General features: G+C 44.2%; 1 protein-coding gene across 1 annotated transcript in view; it reads left to right on the forward strand.

Annotated features, from left to right (window-relative positions):
• Positions 1 to 2,051: 2,051 nt before the first annotated feature.
• Lama4 (laminin subunit alpha 4) overlaps positions 2,052 to 16,945 on the forward strand; it is a 126,148-nt gene continuing 111,254 nt past the window's right edge. Inside the window, exon 1 of the mRNA XM_051175545.1 lies at positions 2,052 to 2,322. Coding sequence (XP_051031502.1) covers positions 2,128 to 2,322 — 195 coding nt within the window. The 5' untranslated portion in view covers positions 2,052 to 2,127. The remainder of the gene's footprint in view (positions 2,323 to 16,945) is intronic.

Genomic DNA, 16,945 nt, shown 5'->3' on the forward strand with positions numbered 1-16,945 from the left:
TCCCACGATATCTGTCATGTTTCTGTTTACAGATTTAAAAATAATACAAGGAACCATTAAACTAAATCGTTATTTTCCCCCCATAGAAATTGGCTAACCTACTAAATTAAGTTTGTGTTTGGTCTGGGTGATTCTTGCAGAGATTTCTGTGGGGGCAGGAAGTGGTCAGGCTCTGAGGAGGGGCAACGGAGCTCAGTTATCCTGTTCTACCCACCAACTTTATAACTTTAAATAATATCGTCACGCATGCACACATACATATGCCATTCTGGCTTCCGATGTCGCAAACATTTGCTTTCCGAAGGATCCAACTTACTCTTTCTTAGAAAACCGGTCTGCAAAGTTTGGGGAACACAGAAACTAATATTCAATGGTGGGGCTTCATTACTGGTGGGTTTACCTAAACTAAGCTATAGTGCCAGACTACGCCGTCATTGCCAAATACACGTGAGAACTTCCACTTACCTAGACAATCATCAGCGTGAAATTAAATAGCTCCTGTGAACTGTTTGTATATAGAAAGCCTTAGCGACAGAGCCCACGTCCTCTGTGCCCCAACTCTGTCTTTATCTTATCAGTTTCAGTGTGTTGCAGACCTGAACCAGAGCTGTGGGCCAAGAAGGCTAACACTCAGATTTCAAGTCAGCTTCCTACCAGCTGGGTGGCCCTGGGAAATCTCCCATTCCTCTTACACAACAAGGAAGTAAGAGCCCTACTATGCAGGAATGCTATGGTGTTTACAAATAGCATATGGAAAGGACTTGGCCTAGGAACAGGAGAAATGGCTGTTTTGTGTATCCTTAGATACAACAACCCACTCTGTGAAATGGGACTCATAATAATGTTGAGTTGCCTTCCTACATGACTGTGATTCCCAACTCCTAGAAATTGGCCTGGTTACCATTGTATGGTTATTTTAATGCACTTTGGGGGCCTTCCAGAGACACTGAAAGCTCTGACCTGAAGCCCTCAGAAACAAAGGCACCTATCAGCTGCATTAGGTACCAATCAAAGGCAGCCCTGCACAGCTGTAGCCCAAGTCCTATGGCAGTCTTGGAAAGGTTACATATTCAGACAGATGTGGTAGGCATGAGATTATAGCCAAGAGGAAGCAGTCAGGGCTACGGGCTGTGGGCTGCATATTTGACGGGCACATAACACAGCAAGCCTTGTTCTGGGTCTCTCACAAAGCACCTCTTTAGGGTAAAACAAGATGTTCTTTGTAAATAAAAGTTCATGCATTGCAATAATGAAGTCATTTTCTATCACTGTAGTGACTGATACTCTCTCCAGCCCTCTGGGTGAGGACGGGCAGAGGAAGAGGAGTGGCCAGTGAACCTTGATAGAAGAGAGCCACAGACTATCTCTAGAAAAAAGAAGAGAACTCGTCCAGAAATGCTGCTGGTTCCTGAGGGAGGTCACCTACCTCAGGCTCCCTCCCGCCCCTGGAATCCCTTTTCCGCCCACTTTCCTGTACACTAGTAAGGGCCACATACAAATCTATATAAATATAGATCAGACATCCGGCGCCTTGGCTACGTAAATAAGGGGAAGCAATCAGGAACGCTGAATATTCATCTGAAGTCCTTGGAGGGGCTCCAAACGGCGAGGGGGAGGGGAAGCGAAGCGGGCCACAAGGAGAGGCCTGACCTCAGGGTCTGAGAGCCAACTTGGAGTGGGAGGGCCTGGAAGGGGAAGGTGGAAAGGGAGTGGTGAGAATGAGTGTGGGAAGGAAGCCAGAGCCGCGCCGTCCTTGGTCCCGGCCGCCAGGGAGAGGAGGTGGCCAGGCGCGCTCGCCCGGCTCCTGCCAGTCCCGCTCTGCTGCCTTTTGATGCTCGCAGAGCAATCCGCTCCGCTCCACCGGTCTGAAGGTCCCAGAGCCCAAGCCTCAGGAGCCGCCCGAGACCAGGGACCACGAGAGAGAGGGTGGGTGGGAGCGAAAGGCGAGCAAGAGAGAGACCACGCTGACTCTCACTCCCTATTTTTAAAAACAACAAAGTTGCAACTTCGGTTTCTGAATCTAAAAACTGTCCGCCCAAAGAAGATAAAACACTAGGCATCGGAGGTGCCCACCAAGACCCCCAGATCCTTCGCTCCAGGAAGGGCCTGTTGGATATCCGCGGAGAGATGGCTTGGAGCACAGCCTGGTGCTCAGCCCTGCCTCTCTGGCTCCTCTGGGGTGCTGCCTGCTCCAGCGCTACGTCCGGGGACGGCAATGCTTTTCCTTTTGACATAGAGGGAAGCTCAGTGGTCGGCAGGCAAGACCCACCCGAGACCAGCGACCCCCGCGTGACGCTGGGACATCTGCCGTCTGCTGCTGAGGTACAGTGTCCCCTGTCCTTGCCACCCTGCTCTGCACCTGTGCTTGCCGGCTGGGCCCCTCTCCATGTCTGTTTTTGACAGCCTAGAATTTCCCCTGGACTGGGTCGGTCCCCTTCGTTGAAATAAGGAGTTGTGTTTTGTAAGTTGGATTTGGATCTGAGTTGGAAGTTGACGTCTCTTCCAGCTGATGGAAGTGTTAGCATCCTCCAGCGTCCACATGAATCTGTTAGACTCAAGGTGACCGCAGCAGTATGCATGCAGGTGGTGGTCATTTGGTGTTTCCCAATTGTCAAGCCTTGTCGCTTAATGTGCGTGCCCCTCACTGTCTCCCTGCTAGGAGATAGACCTAACTAAACAAAAGGTCTTCTTCAAGGCTGGGGGATGGGTGCTGGGTGTGGAGGTGGGGTCACCGGCTGTGAAGGAAACTGTTAGGAAAGTTTAGGGCAGATACCTTAAACAGAAACGGGCCATTCTAATCCAGAAGCAAGACTAAGTCAAGCTCGGTTCCCAAAGAAAGCTGATCAGGTTATGCTATTGATCAAACGCTTATAGAAACAGCCACTGTTTTTTATGCATTAATAGACTTTTAAGTTGAGAAATAGGCAGTGTAGACATTTGGAAGAGGGTGAGTCTGGAGTAAGTGATTTAAGAGCCCCTGAGCCTAGAGAGAGAGCAGCATGTACAAGCCGAGGGATATGCTAAGAAGGAGGAAAACAGTCGCCTCAGTTCATGGGAAAGTAAGCGTGCACACAAACGCACGCGCGCGCCACACACACACACACACACCGACTGTACCCATGGCTACAACAATCTTACAACTAAAATAGTGATGCAGATTGATAACAGTGATAAAATCAGTGAAGTCTCAACTGTTGCTCTGACTTCTACACATTGGTAATACAACTCTAGTTACTAATTGTTGGTTAAAAATTAAATGCATGATAGACCGTCTTAAATGATAGCTCTACTCATCCTCCCTCAAAAGGGGGCAGGTAGGTAAGACCAGCCTCTCATTTCTGTTCAAAATAAAAGCTCCATGAGAATGAAGGGGCTTGGCTTCTGATCACACCCAGACACTGGGGACAGGGCAGGCCAGCCAAACTCCATCAACGAAAAGGAAGATGTTGCTTCTCTGCACTGTTGGAACTAACCCCAGGCAACATTATCTCCACACCTGTTGCTTCCAGCATGGAAAGTCCCTGAATGAAATGCTCAACTAAGGACAGACTTGATATAAAGTATAAGACACTCAATTAAACTTGAATTACAGTTAAACAGTAACCAAATCTTTATCCTGTCCTAACTGTACAGGATACATGTATGCCCGTTTTTTTTTTCTTTTTCATTACTCTTCTTTAATTCAACTGTCCAGGCATTCTGTATTTGGATATGTTAAATCTAAAGAGAAGATCATATTATACACAGCTATTTTTTTTTTGTATTTCCATCTCATAATAATTATTTGAATGTTAGGGGACCTTCAAGTTGATGATGAGGCTGCAAGCAATTTCTCATATACACACATTTCCAATGCAATGACAGTAAAGGTGTCAGATTTTCTGGCCATGTTTAAACTACAAGCTTCCTGGCTCTACCTAAGTAATAGTTTGCCCAGATTGCAGGAAGAGAAACTTGAAACTTAGAGAAATCATTGACACCTATTTTATACTTTCTATGGTTACCGTGGTGAAGGCAATATAGCGTCTGACATAGGTATATTTGCACATTCTGAGTTATTACCATAGATGGGTTAGGGTTGTTGTTTTTGTAATCCCTTATCTGATGCTATTTCTCAGAGATTTTTGTGTTACTAACTTACTTAATATTTGTTAATATTGTATGTGTGTTTGTCTATATTATTCCAATCAGAAAGAGTGTGCAATATTGTCAGGGTCTACCAGGGTAAAATACTAATTGAGGAATTTAGGGGAGAGAAAGGCCATATTAGTCAACCAAGGGGAGAGCACAGTAGATAGGGTAGCCAATTATGTTTCCGAAGGGTAGTTTCACATAAAGGCTCCAGTTTGCCTGTGGTCTTAAGATGATCTCCATGCCCTACCAGCAGCTCTCCCATGCTCTTCATAGCTAGTAAGCAGATCTTAAACCAAATACATCCCAGAGACTTAATAACACGGCACAACTACTTTACTGGGTTGGGTCAGGGAACTGTATTTACATAAAACAGAATACGGTCACATTATTCATAGGAGGGGTTCAAAATGTGGGTAGGAGGGTGATCTAAAAATATTTCCACTTTATTTGAATTGGATTTATATGAATGGTTGTTTTTCAACCAACTCTCCAAAAGAAGGAAGAAAAAAAAAAAAAAAAAGTAAGGCAAGCATGGGTCAGTGGGAGGAGCTTGGCAGAAGTCCCCCTAAATCTCTCCCCAAGTTTCCTCCATGGTTGGATGCTTGTCCCAAAGCAGTGTCTCTGACCCACAGTGGCACTCAGTGCGAGCTGGCAGCAAATATGATTTAAAATTAGCAGATTGAAAGGACAAAAAAGGCTGGCAGGTCAAGAGGGAGGGTCCCACCTTTCTTTGGGAAGCTTCCCCATAGGATGGAAAGAATGTGAAATAGACACGCCCACTCGGATTTTCCCACCTCCTGCTTCTTGACAAGCAGTTCACTGAGTCCATTACTGCCGAGTACATGGTGGCAGCGGTGATTTTTCAGTAGGTAGGGGTGGGTGAGAGGGGGACTTGTAATTTCAAAGGATCATTCAATATTCTGACAACATTTTTAAAAAAGAACAGAACCTATTCACTTTGTCGGTGTACTGTAGCATGTAAAACTTAAGTGAAAGTCTGAAAGTTGTGTGTGTGTGTGTGTGTGTGTGTGTGTGTGTGTGTGTGTGTGTGTGGTTAGCTTGCACACAGCTTGGGGGAGAACTGTCCTTTCCTTCTACTCTTGCCTGTAGGGTGGTTGCATTTATAGAAATGACGAAACAAGGCAGGGAATCCGCATGTGTGGATTTTGCTGTGAGATTAAGTGATCAGAAACTAGCTAAAGTCTTCTTGACTAACACTGAAGTGCAGAGAGAACCAGAGAAAAAGCAGGAATGGAGAGAAAATGCCCCCGGGGACCAACATCAGCGTCCTTGGGGAAAGTGAGATTCTTGTCTATTGGAACACAGGCCAGGAGTCAACCAAGGTCAAGAACACTGGGCTAGAGGTAGGAACTAGATGGAGGCCGTGCACAGACATTGAGAAATACGGGGCAGAGGAGGAAGGCTGGAAAGGCCAAGTGGAGTGGGTGGGGACCAGTTTCATCATTGTGACTGGTTTTGATACCTAAGTGAGAAAAATAAGAAAAATCACTGATAAAGGGGAGGAAAATTCCTTGAGAGGAGAAAATAAGACTCCATGGCCTAACACGGGGGCATATTGTCTGTCACCTCATTATCATGCCAACTTCCCTCCAAAAACACCATTGCTTCATGGGCTCACGGACTCTCCACTCTGGACAGACTGACTTGCTTAAAGAAGCTCCGTAGGAGCCCAATTCTGAGGGGCTTTCCCTCTATACTTTTCTGTGTTGACATGTAGTCCCATGCCCTGACACACACACACCGTTAGGCTCCTTGCCAGTAAAGGGTTACGGAATGTTTACAGAAAGTCGATGTATCTCTTTCCCAATCTGCTTTCTTTCTCCTTATCTCAACCCCTTGCTTTGAAAAAGATTACTGAGACGATAAATCTTCCAACCACTAGCCTAGGCAGCCCTGCTGGACTGCTGTTGCCGCCCTAGATTAGGTCTTTGGACCGTCCATTTCTTTCACGCAATAGGCAGACGTACGAGTTCTCAGTTCTTTTGAGGACACAGCCAGAGCACGGCTGGATTGTAAGGCTCAAAGGCATTTCTAACATTCAGATTGCAACAGAAGCCATCAGAAAACTGAGTGGGGCCAGCCAAGGAGGTCTTCAACCAACAGCCATGGCAATGAGCCCTACAAGCTTGCTTGCCTGTTCCTTTAAGAGACGACAGAGCCTGGGTGCTTAGCTGAAATTGATGGCTCGATTTTTAAATTTCTTCTAGGCAAGTGTACGTGAAGGCCAGGGACAATTTCCATACTGGGTAGACCATACTTGAATTTCACCTTGCATCAGAGGCAAAATGTGGGCCTGTAGCCAGACAGACGTGTGAACCAGTGTCCAGGCTTTCCGAAGCATGACTTTGGGCAAATTAGCTCATCTTAGAAGGATTGTCTTTTTTCCTATAAAATTAGTGGGAACATATTTTGCCCGACAAGACTGTTGTGAAATGACGCATAGATGGGTACGTGTGCAGGCCACACAAGACAGTCAGCTCCAGTCTCTCACCCTGCCCTCTTCCTCCTCCTTCCTTCCAGGTGAAGCATGAGATTAATGTCTCCATAAACATATCGTCATCTAAATAGTTAATAATTTTGTATGTTTGATTACTTTCAACTTTGGTCTGCAAATTTCCTAGTTGTGCAACCCAAGAGTAGAGGGGTTATGGTGTGTGTCTTCTAATCATTGTCTTCAATAGTTTTGAAACGGTTTTACTCTGACAATACACTATCTGAATAGTTGAGGGAAATGATGGGTTTCTCTAAAGAAAGAAAAAAAAAAAAAAAAAAGGAAAGAAAGCCCTGAAATGGCAGATTCATAAATGTCCAAATCTGGTTCATAATTTTACACGTTCATACATAATGTGAAATACAGAAAGAGTCTTGAAGGGTTTTGCTTGCTTCTAACAATCATATAAATACGAGGGTGGCCAGATATAACTTTGAGACATTTGAGTTAGAAACCACTCATATCAGATTTGTGGCACATGCTTCAAGTCCTAAATTAGTATCTCTAGATAATTATTCATTTTCTAAAAGGAGGAGGTCTGTGAGTTCACTAAGAGAGAGCGACCATGGCAGACAGTTAAATGCCCTCCTGGGTTTCACAAGAGCAGACTTTTCCCTTCCGTTGTGTCTCTCTTTTGCTCCTGGTGGTGTGTGTGGTAAAGTTAAATTCTGGGAAACGGCTTACTAAAGGGAAGTTTAACCACAGATGTTTGTAATTCCAACTTGAGTTTCCCATCAAAGTCCTAATGAAATTCAGCTGCCAGCAGCCTGCCTCTGACTCTGCCTTTGTGTCATGAGAAACTTGGGGGGAACAACATTCCGAGGCTGAATGCAGTGGGAAGTTTTCCATATTCAAACCCAAATACTCTGCATAAAGGAAAACACATAAGAAGCCTCTTTGAAAACCCAAGAGAAAAGGAAGTGATGTGCTTTAAAAATAATAACAGTATGCAAAGCAGCTCTAGAACACGCATTAGTACGAATTTCACGCAAACAAGAATGGAGGTCTGTGCTGTACCCTACAGCTAAAAGACATCCTGAGCATGGTGCACACCTTGTGTGTTTAGATTTATTTTGAAGTTATGCAGTAATATCATCGCCTTAAAGAAAATTGGAGACTCTGGGGATCCAAAATGCATTCAGTAGGGCTTGCCTTGAGGACACGACAACTACCGAGTATTGTTGTGTGTACCAAGTACACTGCAATGCAGATAACAGAACTCAAAACTTCTATAAAACCATGTCAGCCCAAAGGACTGCATAACATAGTAGCAGAAGCAAGCGAGGTGGCGGGTGATCCTCAGACCCTGAGTTACCAGGATCTAGACTGACTATAGAAGCTGCCAATAAAAAACATCAAAATGGCTGCACAATGGCTAGAAGAGAGAAACATTCTCTTTTTCTAAAATGTGAGACCACCACAGCACAAATCCCACAGCTCAGTCTTTTTGTTTTTTGGCTATTCATTTATGAATGTATTTATTTAATGTAAGGTGTGTGAGAACTGTTTCTTTATTATTTGTTTATTTACTGTGAGGTGTGTGAGAACTGTTTATTTATTATTTGTTTATTTAATATGAGGTGTGTGAGAACTGTTTATTTATGAATATATTTATTTAATGTGAGGTGTGTGAGAACTGTTTCTTTATTATTTGTTTATTTAATGTGAGGTGTGTGAGAACTGTTTCTTTATTATTTGTTTATTTAATGTGAGGTGTGTGAGAACTGTTTCTTTATTATTTGTTTATTTACTGTGAGGTGTGTGAGAACTGTTTCTTTATTATTTGTTTATTTAATGTGAGGTGTGTGAGAACTGTTTCTTTATTATTTGTTTATTTATTGTGAGGTGTGTGAGAGCTTGTGTGCCCCACATGTATGCAGAATCCTATGGAGCAGAAGAGAGCATCCGATCCCCTGCAACTGGGATTACAGACAGTTGTGAGCTGCCGTGTGGGTGCTGGGAATCGAACCTGGGTTCCCTGGTTCTCTTCACCTCTGAGCCCTCTCTCTGGCCTCCTCCCCCAAATCCTAGTCTTAAAATGTGGCAAGCCTATTCTCTGGCTTGGTGATGTGTGTGTTGGCTTTTGAGAAGGGTGACATAGTTTGACAGTCAAGCACACCCCCTAAGTGTTCCTCTTTTCCTGCGGATCTGCCACAAATCCTAGCAGCAGTCTATTTTCTGTCCCATGGGTGAGATGCTAAATTCCTGAATGGAGTGCAATTGCTTGGACATGAATGTTTCATTATAGTGCATAAATAATCACTTTATTCTATTGTCTTCCCTGGATAGTGTTGTCTGCTAACACTCAAATTTTCACTCATAAAGAAATAAGCCCTGAAGCCTCTATTGCAGCATAGAGACCCACTTAAGAGTGAACCGTGTTTGATGGGCAGACAGAGGTTGCCCTTGGATATAAACTCTGCTGTGCCCTGAACCATAAAGCCTAAGAGATGATCTGATGTTCCATCTAGAAGGGACTTTGTAGCCCGGGAAGAATTTGGGCAGAGGGGGCAGGGAAACCCATAAGCAACAGCTCGAGGAACTGTGTTTCCCAGCTCTACCTCAGGTTCATTGCCCCAGTGGACACAGCTGCCCTAAGCATCAGATCACCTCACAGACATACCTTGACATCGTTGTGTAGGAAACCATTTCCTTCTCTATACTATTACTCATTTTAGTCTGTATTGCTTCTCTTCATCCTTGACTTGAACTGCCAGGACGAGAGTCCCAAGGCACCAAGTAAAGGTGAAGTATGAGCCTAGACTAACTTGGATGGTACTTCACTCTGTCACTAATAAACACATCACTCTTGGTAGATTAAGGAATGTGGGCAAGTCCCTTTATCTCCCATGACCACAGTCTCTTTATCCAAAAAAAAAAAAAAAAAAAAACCAGAAAGGAAGGAAGGAAGACAGAGAAGGAAGAAAATGAAGTGGTTGTTGGTGATGTGATAATGTGCCTTCTAAAAGCAAAAAGCAAGCCCTAACAGATTAAAAAGTACCCAGCAGAAGGAACACCCTTAAAACCCCAAATTCTTAAGAGTCCAGAGAGTGTGGGAAACATAGGGCCTTGACTTGGAAGAAGGAACAAGAAACACTTTATTGGAATACTTTCCCAGCTTCCCAGCACCTTCTGTGAGTGGGGGGGGGGGTAACAAGTCAGGACACAGGCCAAGCACAGACATGAGCCTTCTACAGTGACACACCAAGGAAGTGTCTCAGACAGTGTGAGCCACAGACACCCCCATGCATACAAGGTGTGTCCTCCTGAGCTCAACAAAGCCAGGGTTCCTAGATACTCCCCCCTCCCCTACTCAGACCCTTTAGGATGAAATGAACTATGCCGAGGCCACAGAAGTAGAACACGAATCCACACTTAAGAGCCAGTCAAGAATCAAATGGCAGAGGGTCCAGAGAGAGCGTGTTTTCACTCAGTGGAGAGCAAACCCGCAACACCTCCATGCATTATAAACAGCAGACAGAAGCCCCACGTTGTATTATCCACTGAATAGTTGCCTGCTGGGTTCTAAAGTTACTGGAAGGAAATTTTAAAGCTTGCTTTCCATTCAGCAGGACACATTTGGGAACAGATATGCATTAGGAACTTTCTGGAAGTCAGAATTAGGTGAGGAAGCTTGCCTTGATAAAAGACTGGTTATTGCTGGCTGTGGGGAAGCAGGGTCTAAAAGACTGACCCTCAAGTGTGTGCAAAGGGGTGGTTATCATTGTCACATAAGCACAGGTTAGCGATGCAGAGCCTGGGAACCAGAAACCGCCTTTTCAGCCACCCATCATCCTCCTTAGTACTCTGAAATACAGGAGACACTGAAAGTCTAAAATGCAGCCAGGTCTGAATTTGGCATGAGCAGGGGGAGGGGAGGCCTATGACTCTAGAAAGGGAAAACATTTTATATAACGAGGAGGAAGAGGCCAGAAATATTAACTCAAATCATCACTGAGTGACACTCACAGGTCAGGTAGGAATTCACTTGTGAAGTCTGCTGGAATACAGTGCCACTTTGACTCTTGAAGAAATGATATAGCTGTGACATTTATTTGTCTTCATAGCAAGGACATCATCCTGATTCAGGAGACATCTCTATGGAGTGTGTACTTTACATCCTGAACTGGAAAGATAATGTCACAAGATGGATAAGAACTAATTGCCTACAATGAAAATTGTCTTCCAGCAGTGGTTTTCCAACAGGTTTAAGAACAGCAAGGAAGCAACCATTTGAGTTCCCAGATGTCTCCTGTATCAGACAGCCCCATTCTCCCTACAGCCTCCAGGTCTCCTGGACACCACTTCAGCCCTGAGAGAACATGGGGACCTTAAGGGACAGCTGTGTCTCACCCTGGGGGTGGGGGTGCAGGGTGGCTCATTCTCTTAGTTCTAAGATCTTTTTAGCTTTAATTGCAAATGCTTGATTAGCACTCTGGGTCTTGTCTCTGTTCTGATCACTTTATGTATCTCCTTGATTTATTCCTTATTTCTCCAGACAACGCTGGGGAAGGCTTTCCTATTAGCCCCATCTATCAGACAGGAAATGGAATCACACAGCGGCTGAGTAAATTGCTCAAGGTCATGGCTGAGTACTCCACTTCCAAGCTCTTCATTTCCTCATTATAATGTCTTCTAATAGCTGCCTCTAAATCTTAAACTCAGCTAACAAAGGTCCCCAGTACCATCCAGAAGTAAGAGTGATCAGTCTATAAAGAGCATTTAAACTAGTAGGATGTTTAGACTTTGACCTTTCTAAAGTTATGCAGTTAGGGAACAAACTATCTTGATCAGTAATAATGGAAAAGTCTTCTCTTGGCTGTGAGAGGAATAGCTTGCGACATAATTTCAAACATGTACATACTCACATGCCCTAAGCTTGGCTGGGCATCCATTTTTTCCAGTGGAGTCTTGAGTGGACTCCTGACTCAAGCCCACTTCAGAAGGACTAGGAAACAACCTGAGCTGCCTCAGAGAAAGTGATTGACAGGTCAATCAAAGGGAAACTGAGCTGCAGCCTCAAACCTATCTATCTTCTCACAATTTTCCCTGCAAATGCCTATGGAAAAAGAAAAGCAGTTTACAACAAAAACAATTCAACTCAGAGCAAAGAGAAACAGCCTCGCTCCTTTCCTCGACCACCAAGTACTGTAGGAAACAAGTTATCCGAGAGAGGTGGGCAAGGACCAAGAGCAAAATGTGGAAAGATGTTACCCGCAACACTCATGGTTCCGTCTGGCACAGATCCAGACTGTCCCTCTGGGACCAACCAGCACAGTGACTGGAGAAGTCATCAGTGACGTCCATTGTAACTTAGAGGGGGACATCTTTGAGCCTGGAGAGCCTCAGACCTTTCATGCCTAGGGATCTCTTTACCAGAGATCACCTCTTATGTTAGTCTGCTAAGATTGCCATAACAAGATACCCCAGGTGGAGTGGCTTAAACAACACAAGTGACTTTTTCCAATGTTATAGAGGCTGAAGTCCAAGATCAAATAGCTGTAAGGGTTGTAGGGTGATGAAGGCTATCTTTCTGGCTGGTAGAAATCGACCATTCACACATTTCCTGAAACCTTCCTTCTCTGTCTATAGAGGAATATGCCAGTCATGTCACATGAAGGTCCTGCCCATGTGACCTCATTTTGCTTTACCATCTCCCTATGGGCCTTGTCTCCTAGTGCAGTCAGACCGTGAATTGGAGTGTCAACATCTGAATTTTGAGGGTTATGATTCAACCCACAGCATCTGCTAAGAAAAGTATTAAGCAACATTTAATGAGATAATTCATAGTTGCGAAAGACAGCTGCTGATAAAATAGCATCATGAAAGTGTACTATTTCATATTGGTTGGATGTTTTTATAGATAGCGACACAATTAACTTTAATTCTATTATTTGAAATATAAGAAATAGTATTCCAGTCCTGCGTTATCTAGTATTCCTTAGGCATTTAGGGACACTTGTTTTCAACAGCTTTGGTAGATTCTCTCTCTCATTCAACATACAGTAATTTATTTAGCTCACAGCAAGAAATCTGGCTACTTTCACTTAACCTACTATAACGCCCACTACATGATATGTATCCTACAAATAAAACACTATCAGAGAGATAAAACATGTGCACATAATTATTGTAAACAGTAAAATTGTTATGTTATAAAAGCTTGGAGAGTTTAGAAAGGATGTTTCTGATGGGAAGTGACCAGGTCAATGTATGAACCATGTGATTTTTGAATTGGACCTTTAAGAGTTAGGAAAATCCAGATCACGGTAAGACAAGTTGAATGGAAACAAAGACAATCTAACAGGAGTCATAGTCCCAGTTGGTTAGACTATACACCAGGGAGTCACTGAGGGCTTCAGCACAGAAGAAAGAGAGATGCAGTCAAGTTTGTGCTCTCTAAACCTTCATCTGGAGAAAAGGGATGGACTGGACATTGAGTAGCAGACAGCCCAGTGACATGGCGTGCACAGATGACTGCCCAGGAAAGAATAAAGGTTCTACATTGTGTGGTGGCCATTGTCTAAAAAGGAGAAAACAGACTGGGTTACCACCACGGTTTTATCAAGATGGCTTGTCCCATGTTTGGAGAGCAAGGATGAGAGAGAAGAGGCTGGTGTTTGCGGAGATGTATTTAATCATGGGGGAGCGTGTATACAGGGACCTTTTAGCATTAGCCTCACTAAGTGAACGGCTCTAGGTTGAGTCATCACGGGAACACCTTTGGTTCACTTGAGTTGTACACGAATTCCTCACAGAACTTCATTGTTTATGGTTGCTGTTCTAATAAGGCTCCTCTGTTATGCTTGCAAACTATTGTACAGGGGCCTGGGAGGTTGACATTGTAAATCATGACAAATCTCCAAAGTGTCATTGAAATCCGTCTTCCTGGCAGACCCCAGCAGGACACTTGCCTGTCTCCAGCCAGCACTTGCGACTGTCTGGCTGGCTGTGCTCAATTTCCGATGTGCTGAGCACCTCCACACATGGGCTGAAGTCTTTAACAATTGGCGCCCTCCAGGGAGATATTTTCATGCTTCCTCTTCCTTGCCGGGTGGTATTTTTGGCCCTTCCTAGGAAATTCCATTTTTGTCTCAGTCATTACCTGGGAGTGCTGAGGAAAACAACAGAGGAATTTCGGAGAGAGGGCAGGGTAGCAACGGGCAGACACGTTAGCCATTATCTTTTGATCATCCTAGCAAGCCCTGGATGTTTCCTAAGTTCCCCTTTTTCTAAACTATTACCCCATCACAAGAGTCAGCATTTTACCTGAAAATGTGAACTGCCTTCCTGCGCTGTACAAAGGCCAATCTCTAAAAGCCATATGTTTCCACTCAGAACAATGAAAATAAACATCCAACACTTTGTCTTTGGTTTGTCACTTGTAAAAAAAAAAAAAAAGATCTTTGTGTGTTTCAGTGTCATCAAGGTTTGTTACGGTCATTTTGAAACTTTGATTCATGACATATATTCAGAGCACCTAGGGTTACTAATCGTCTAATGAATTAGGGAAGCTTCTTGGGTCTCTTGCAGAGTTCAGCTTTATAAAAGCTACCGGCATTGTTTTGTGGGACTCTTACCAGTGGCAGTAAAGGTTTCTCTGACTCTTTCGCCTGCCCTTGGGACCCTTTTCTTCCTGCTGGGTTGCCTTTCTCAGCCTTGATATGAAAGTTTGGGCCTCGTCTTATTGTGTCTTGCTATGCTATGTTCAGTTGCTATCCCTCGGAGGCCTGCTCTTTTCTGAAGGGAAATGGGGGGGGGCTGGATCTGGAAGAGAGGGGAGATGGGAGGGTGGGTCTGGCAGGAGTAGAGGGAGGGGAAACTATAGTTGGGATGTATTTTTGTATGAGACATTTTTTTAAAAGTTATTGATGTTGGAAAAATGTTATTCACTGCTTCCAAGTGAAAGAATCTCCAATGACAACTAACTCTGTTGAACAGTGTCGATACTTACAAAACATCATTGTTCACAATGTGTTTTCCTACATATTTCCAGTTTTAATCTTCATAACCATTTTACATGCCAGGCCACTTGTTGCTAATCTAGTTATGAAACATGAGGATATCTACCGGTAACCCGATAGCAGGAAGTTCCACAGCAGTCCAGACAGTGAGGAACCATTGTTCTGCTCATGTTGTTGCAGAGGAAGATGTTGGTGGCGGAATCTGAGTCACTTTTCCAAGGTCCCCCAGACACTTTTTGGAATTGGAACTACAGCCAAGTTCCTTGTTTAGAGGCAGCCGTCCACCCTCCTGCGTCATGGGCTTGTTTGTTTTGAGGTGCTGGGCATTGCACCCAGAACCTTGCCTTTGCTAAGCAAGTGCTCTGCCACTGAGCTGCCCCTCTGGCCTCCTACTGTATCCCACAACATGGAGCAAACAAGGACAAGGGTCCAGGAGTACCTGGAGATGGCTGTGTTGGATCATCAAATGAGTTGTGTCATATTAAAGCAAATCCATGGTTACCTTCTTGAAAAGTCTGCTGTAGCTATTTATGGCTTAGAACTCATTTAATTGCTAAAGCATTAGAAGTTTGGGTGCCCCCTCCCCCTGTAAGAGCGCTTGCTACACAAGCATTAGGAGGGTGAATCTCTAGCGCTCCCATAGAAAGCCAAGCTAGTTGCATGCCTCACAACTGTAAACCTAGCACTGTGGGGGTTGAGATAGGGGGTCGTGGAGGCTTGCTGGCTGACAGATCCAGGTCCTGTGAGAGCCCATTTCAGGGAATGGGCTAAGGAATGACAGAGTAAGACATCCAATGTTCTCCTCTCACCCATGTACACACATGCACAGGTGCACATGTGTGTACATGTCACACATGCACAGATCACACTCACACGCATCAGGAGTTCTCTTGGCTTTGAGTAATTATATTGATCTTAACTTTGAATTTAATTTACAGTAGCGCCATTCATCCCCTTTCTTTTGTTTTAGCCAAGGTTTCATAGAGCTGTCGATCCTCTAAACTTCACTCTCCATGGCCGTCTTCTCAAGATCACATAAAAAGAAAAAAAGAGAAAAATCCTTGATCTTAAAAAGAAGGAAGACAGATGTAGTGCAGACATGAACAATAATCCTTTTGTTGCCAAACGACTGAAGAAAGATGTTCATATTCCCCGAGCATATCACCTCTGGTATTTCCCTTCCACAGGTTTCTACATGATTGTAGGAACTATCCTGTCGTGTTGCACAATAATGGAAACGTAAGAAACTAATGAAGACAATGTGTGATAGCTCCAAAGTGGTCTGCTCCTGTTTAGACCCCACTATGAACCTCCCAGCCTGCTTCATAACAATTCCACCATCTCCTCTTTTATCTGTAGAGCGTTTCCACAGTTGGCTTTAAAACTATGTCTTCTTCATATTCTAACAGCTAGGACATTAAATATCCATTTTTCCAAGGGGAATTTAACAACAGAACTATTGGACTTTATGGTACAATACATATTTGACTTACAAGCATCTTCTCAGAGGTGTCTTGAACATAATAGAAGGCAGAATGAAGGGGATCACAGAAGGTTAAGGCAGCCCTGTGTGCTCAGCAAAATATTAAGACATTAGAGGGGCAGGAGATTGAATGTGTGAGCTCTTTGGAGATTGGATGAAGGTGTGAGCTCCTTGGAGATTGGATGTGTGAGCTCCTGGGAAACTGGATGTTTGAGTTCTTTAGAGACTGGCTGCGTGAGCTCCTTGGACACTGGATGTTTGAGTTCTTTAGAGATTGGCTGTGTGAGCTCCTTGGACACTGGATGTGTGAGCTCCTGGGAGACTGGCTGCGTGAGCTCCTTGGACACTGGATGTGTGAGCTCCTGGGAGACTGGCTGTGTGAGCTCCTTGGACACTGGATGTTTGAGTTCTTTAGAGATTGGCTGTGTGAGCTCCTTGGACACTGGATGTTTGAGTTCTTTAGAGACTGGCTGTGTGAGCTCCTGGGAGACTGGCTGTGTGAGCTCCTGGGAGACTGGCTGTGTGAGCTCCTTGGAGACTGGCTGTGTGAGCTCCTTGGACACTGGATGTGTGAGCTCCTGGGAAACTGTATTACCCACAGCAGAGGACTGAGAACCAAGGACATCGCGGTCTTCATTTCTTCCCAAGCTCTCAGTGAGCTGACCCAGTCTTGTAGTAGTACTCAGCCACAAAACCAAGTATCTTCTCCATTTCTTCCTCAAACCCAGTTTGGATAGAATTAAAGAAGGTAGAAATTAAAAAAAAAAGTCTCTTTTATAGTTAAATATTTTCCCTATTTATAAGTTATTACTTGAAATTTATTATCACTCTCAAAATTCCTCTTGAATCACA

The sequence above is a fragment of the Phodopus roborovskii genome, unplaced genomic scaffold (genome assembly GCF_943737965.1).
Source record: "Phodopus roborovskii unplaced genomic scaffold, PHOROB, whole genome shotgun sequence".
NCBI lineage: Eukaryota > Metazoa > Chordata > Mammalia > Rodentia > Cricetidae > Phodopus > Phodopus roborovskii.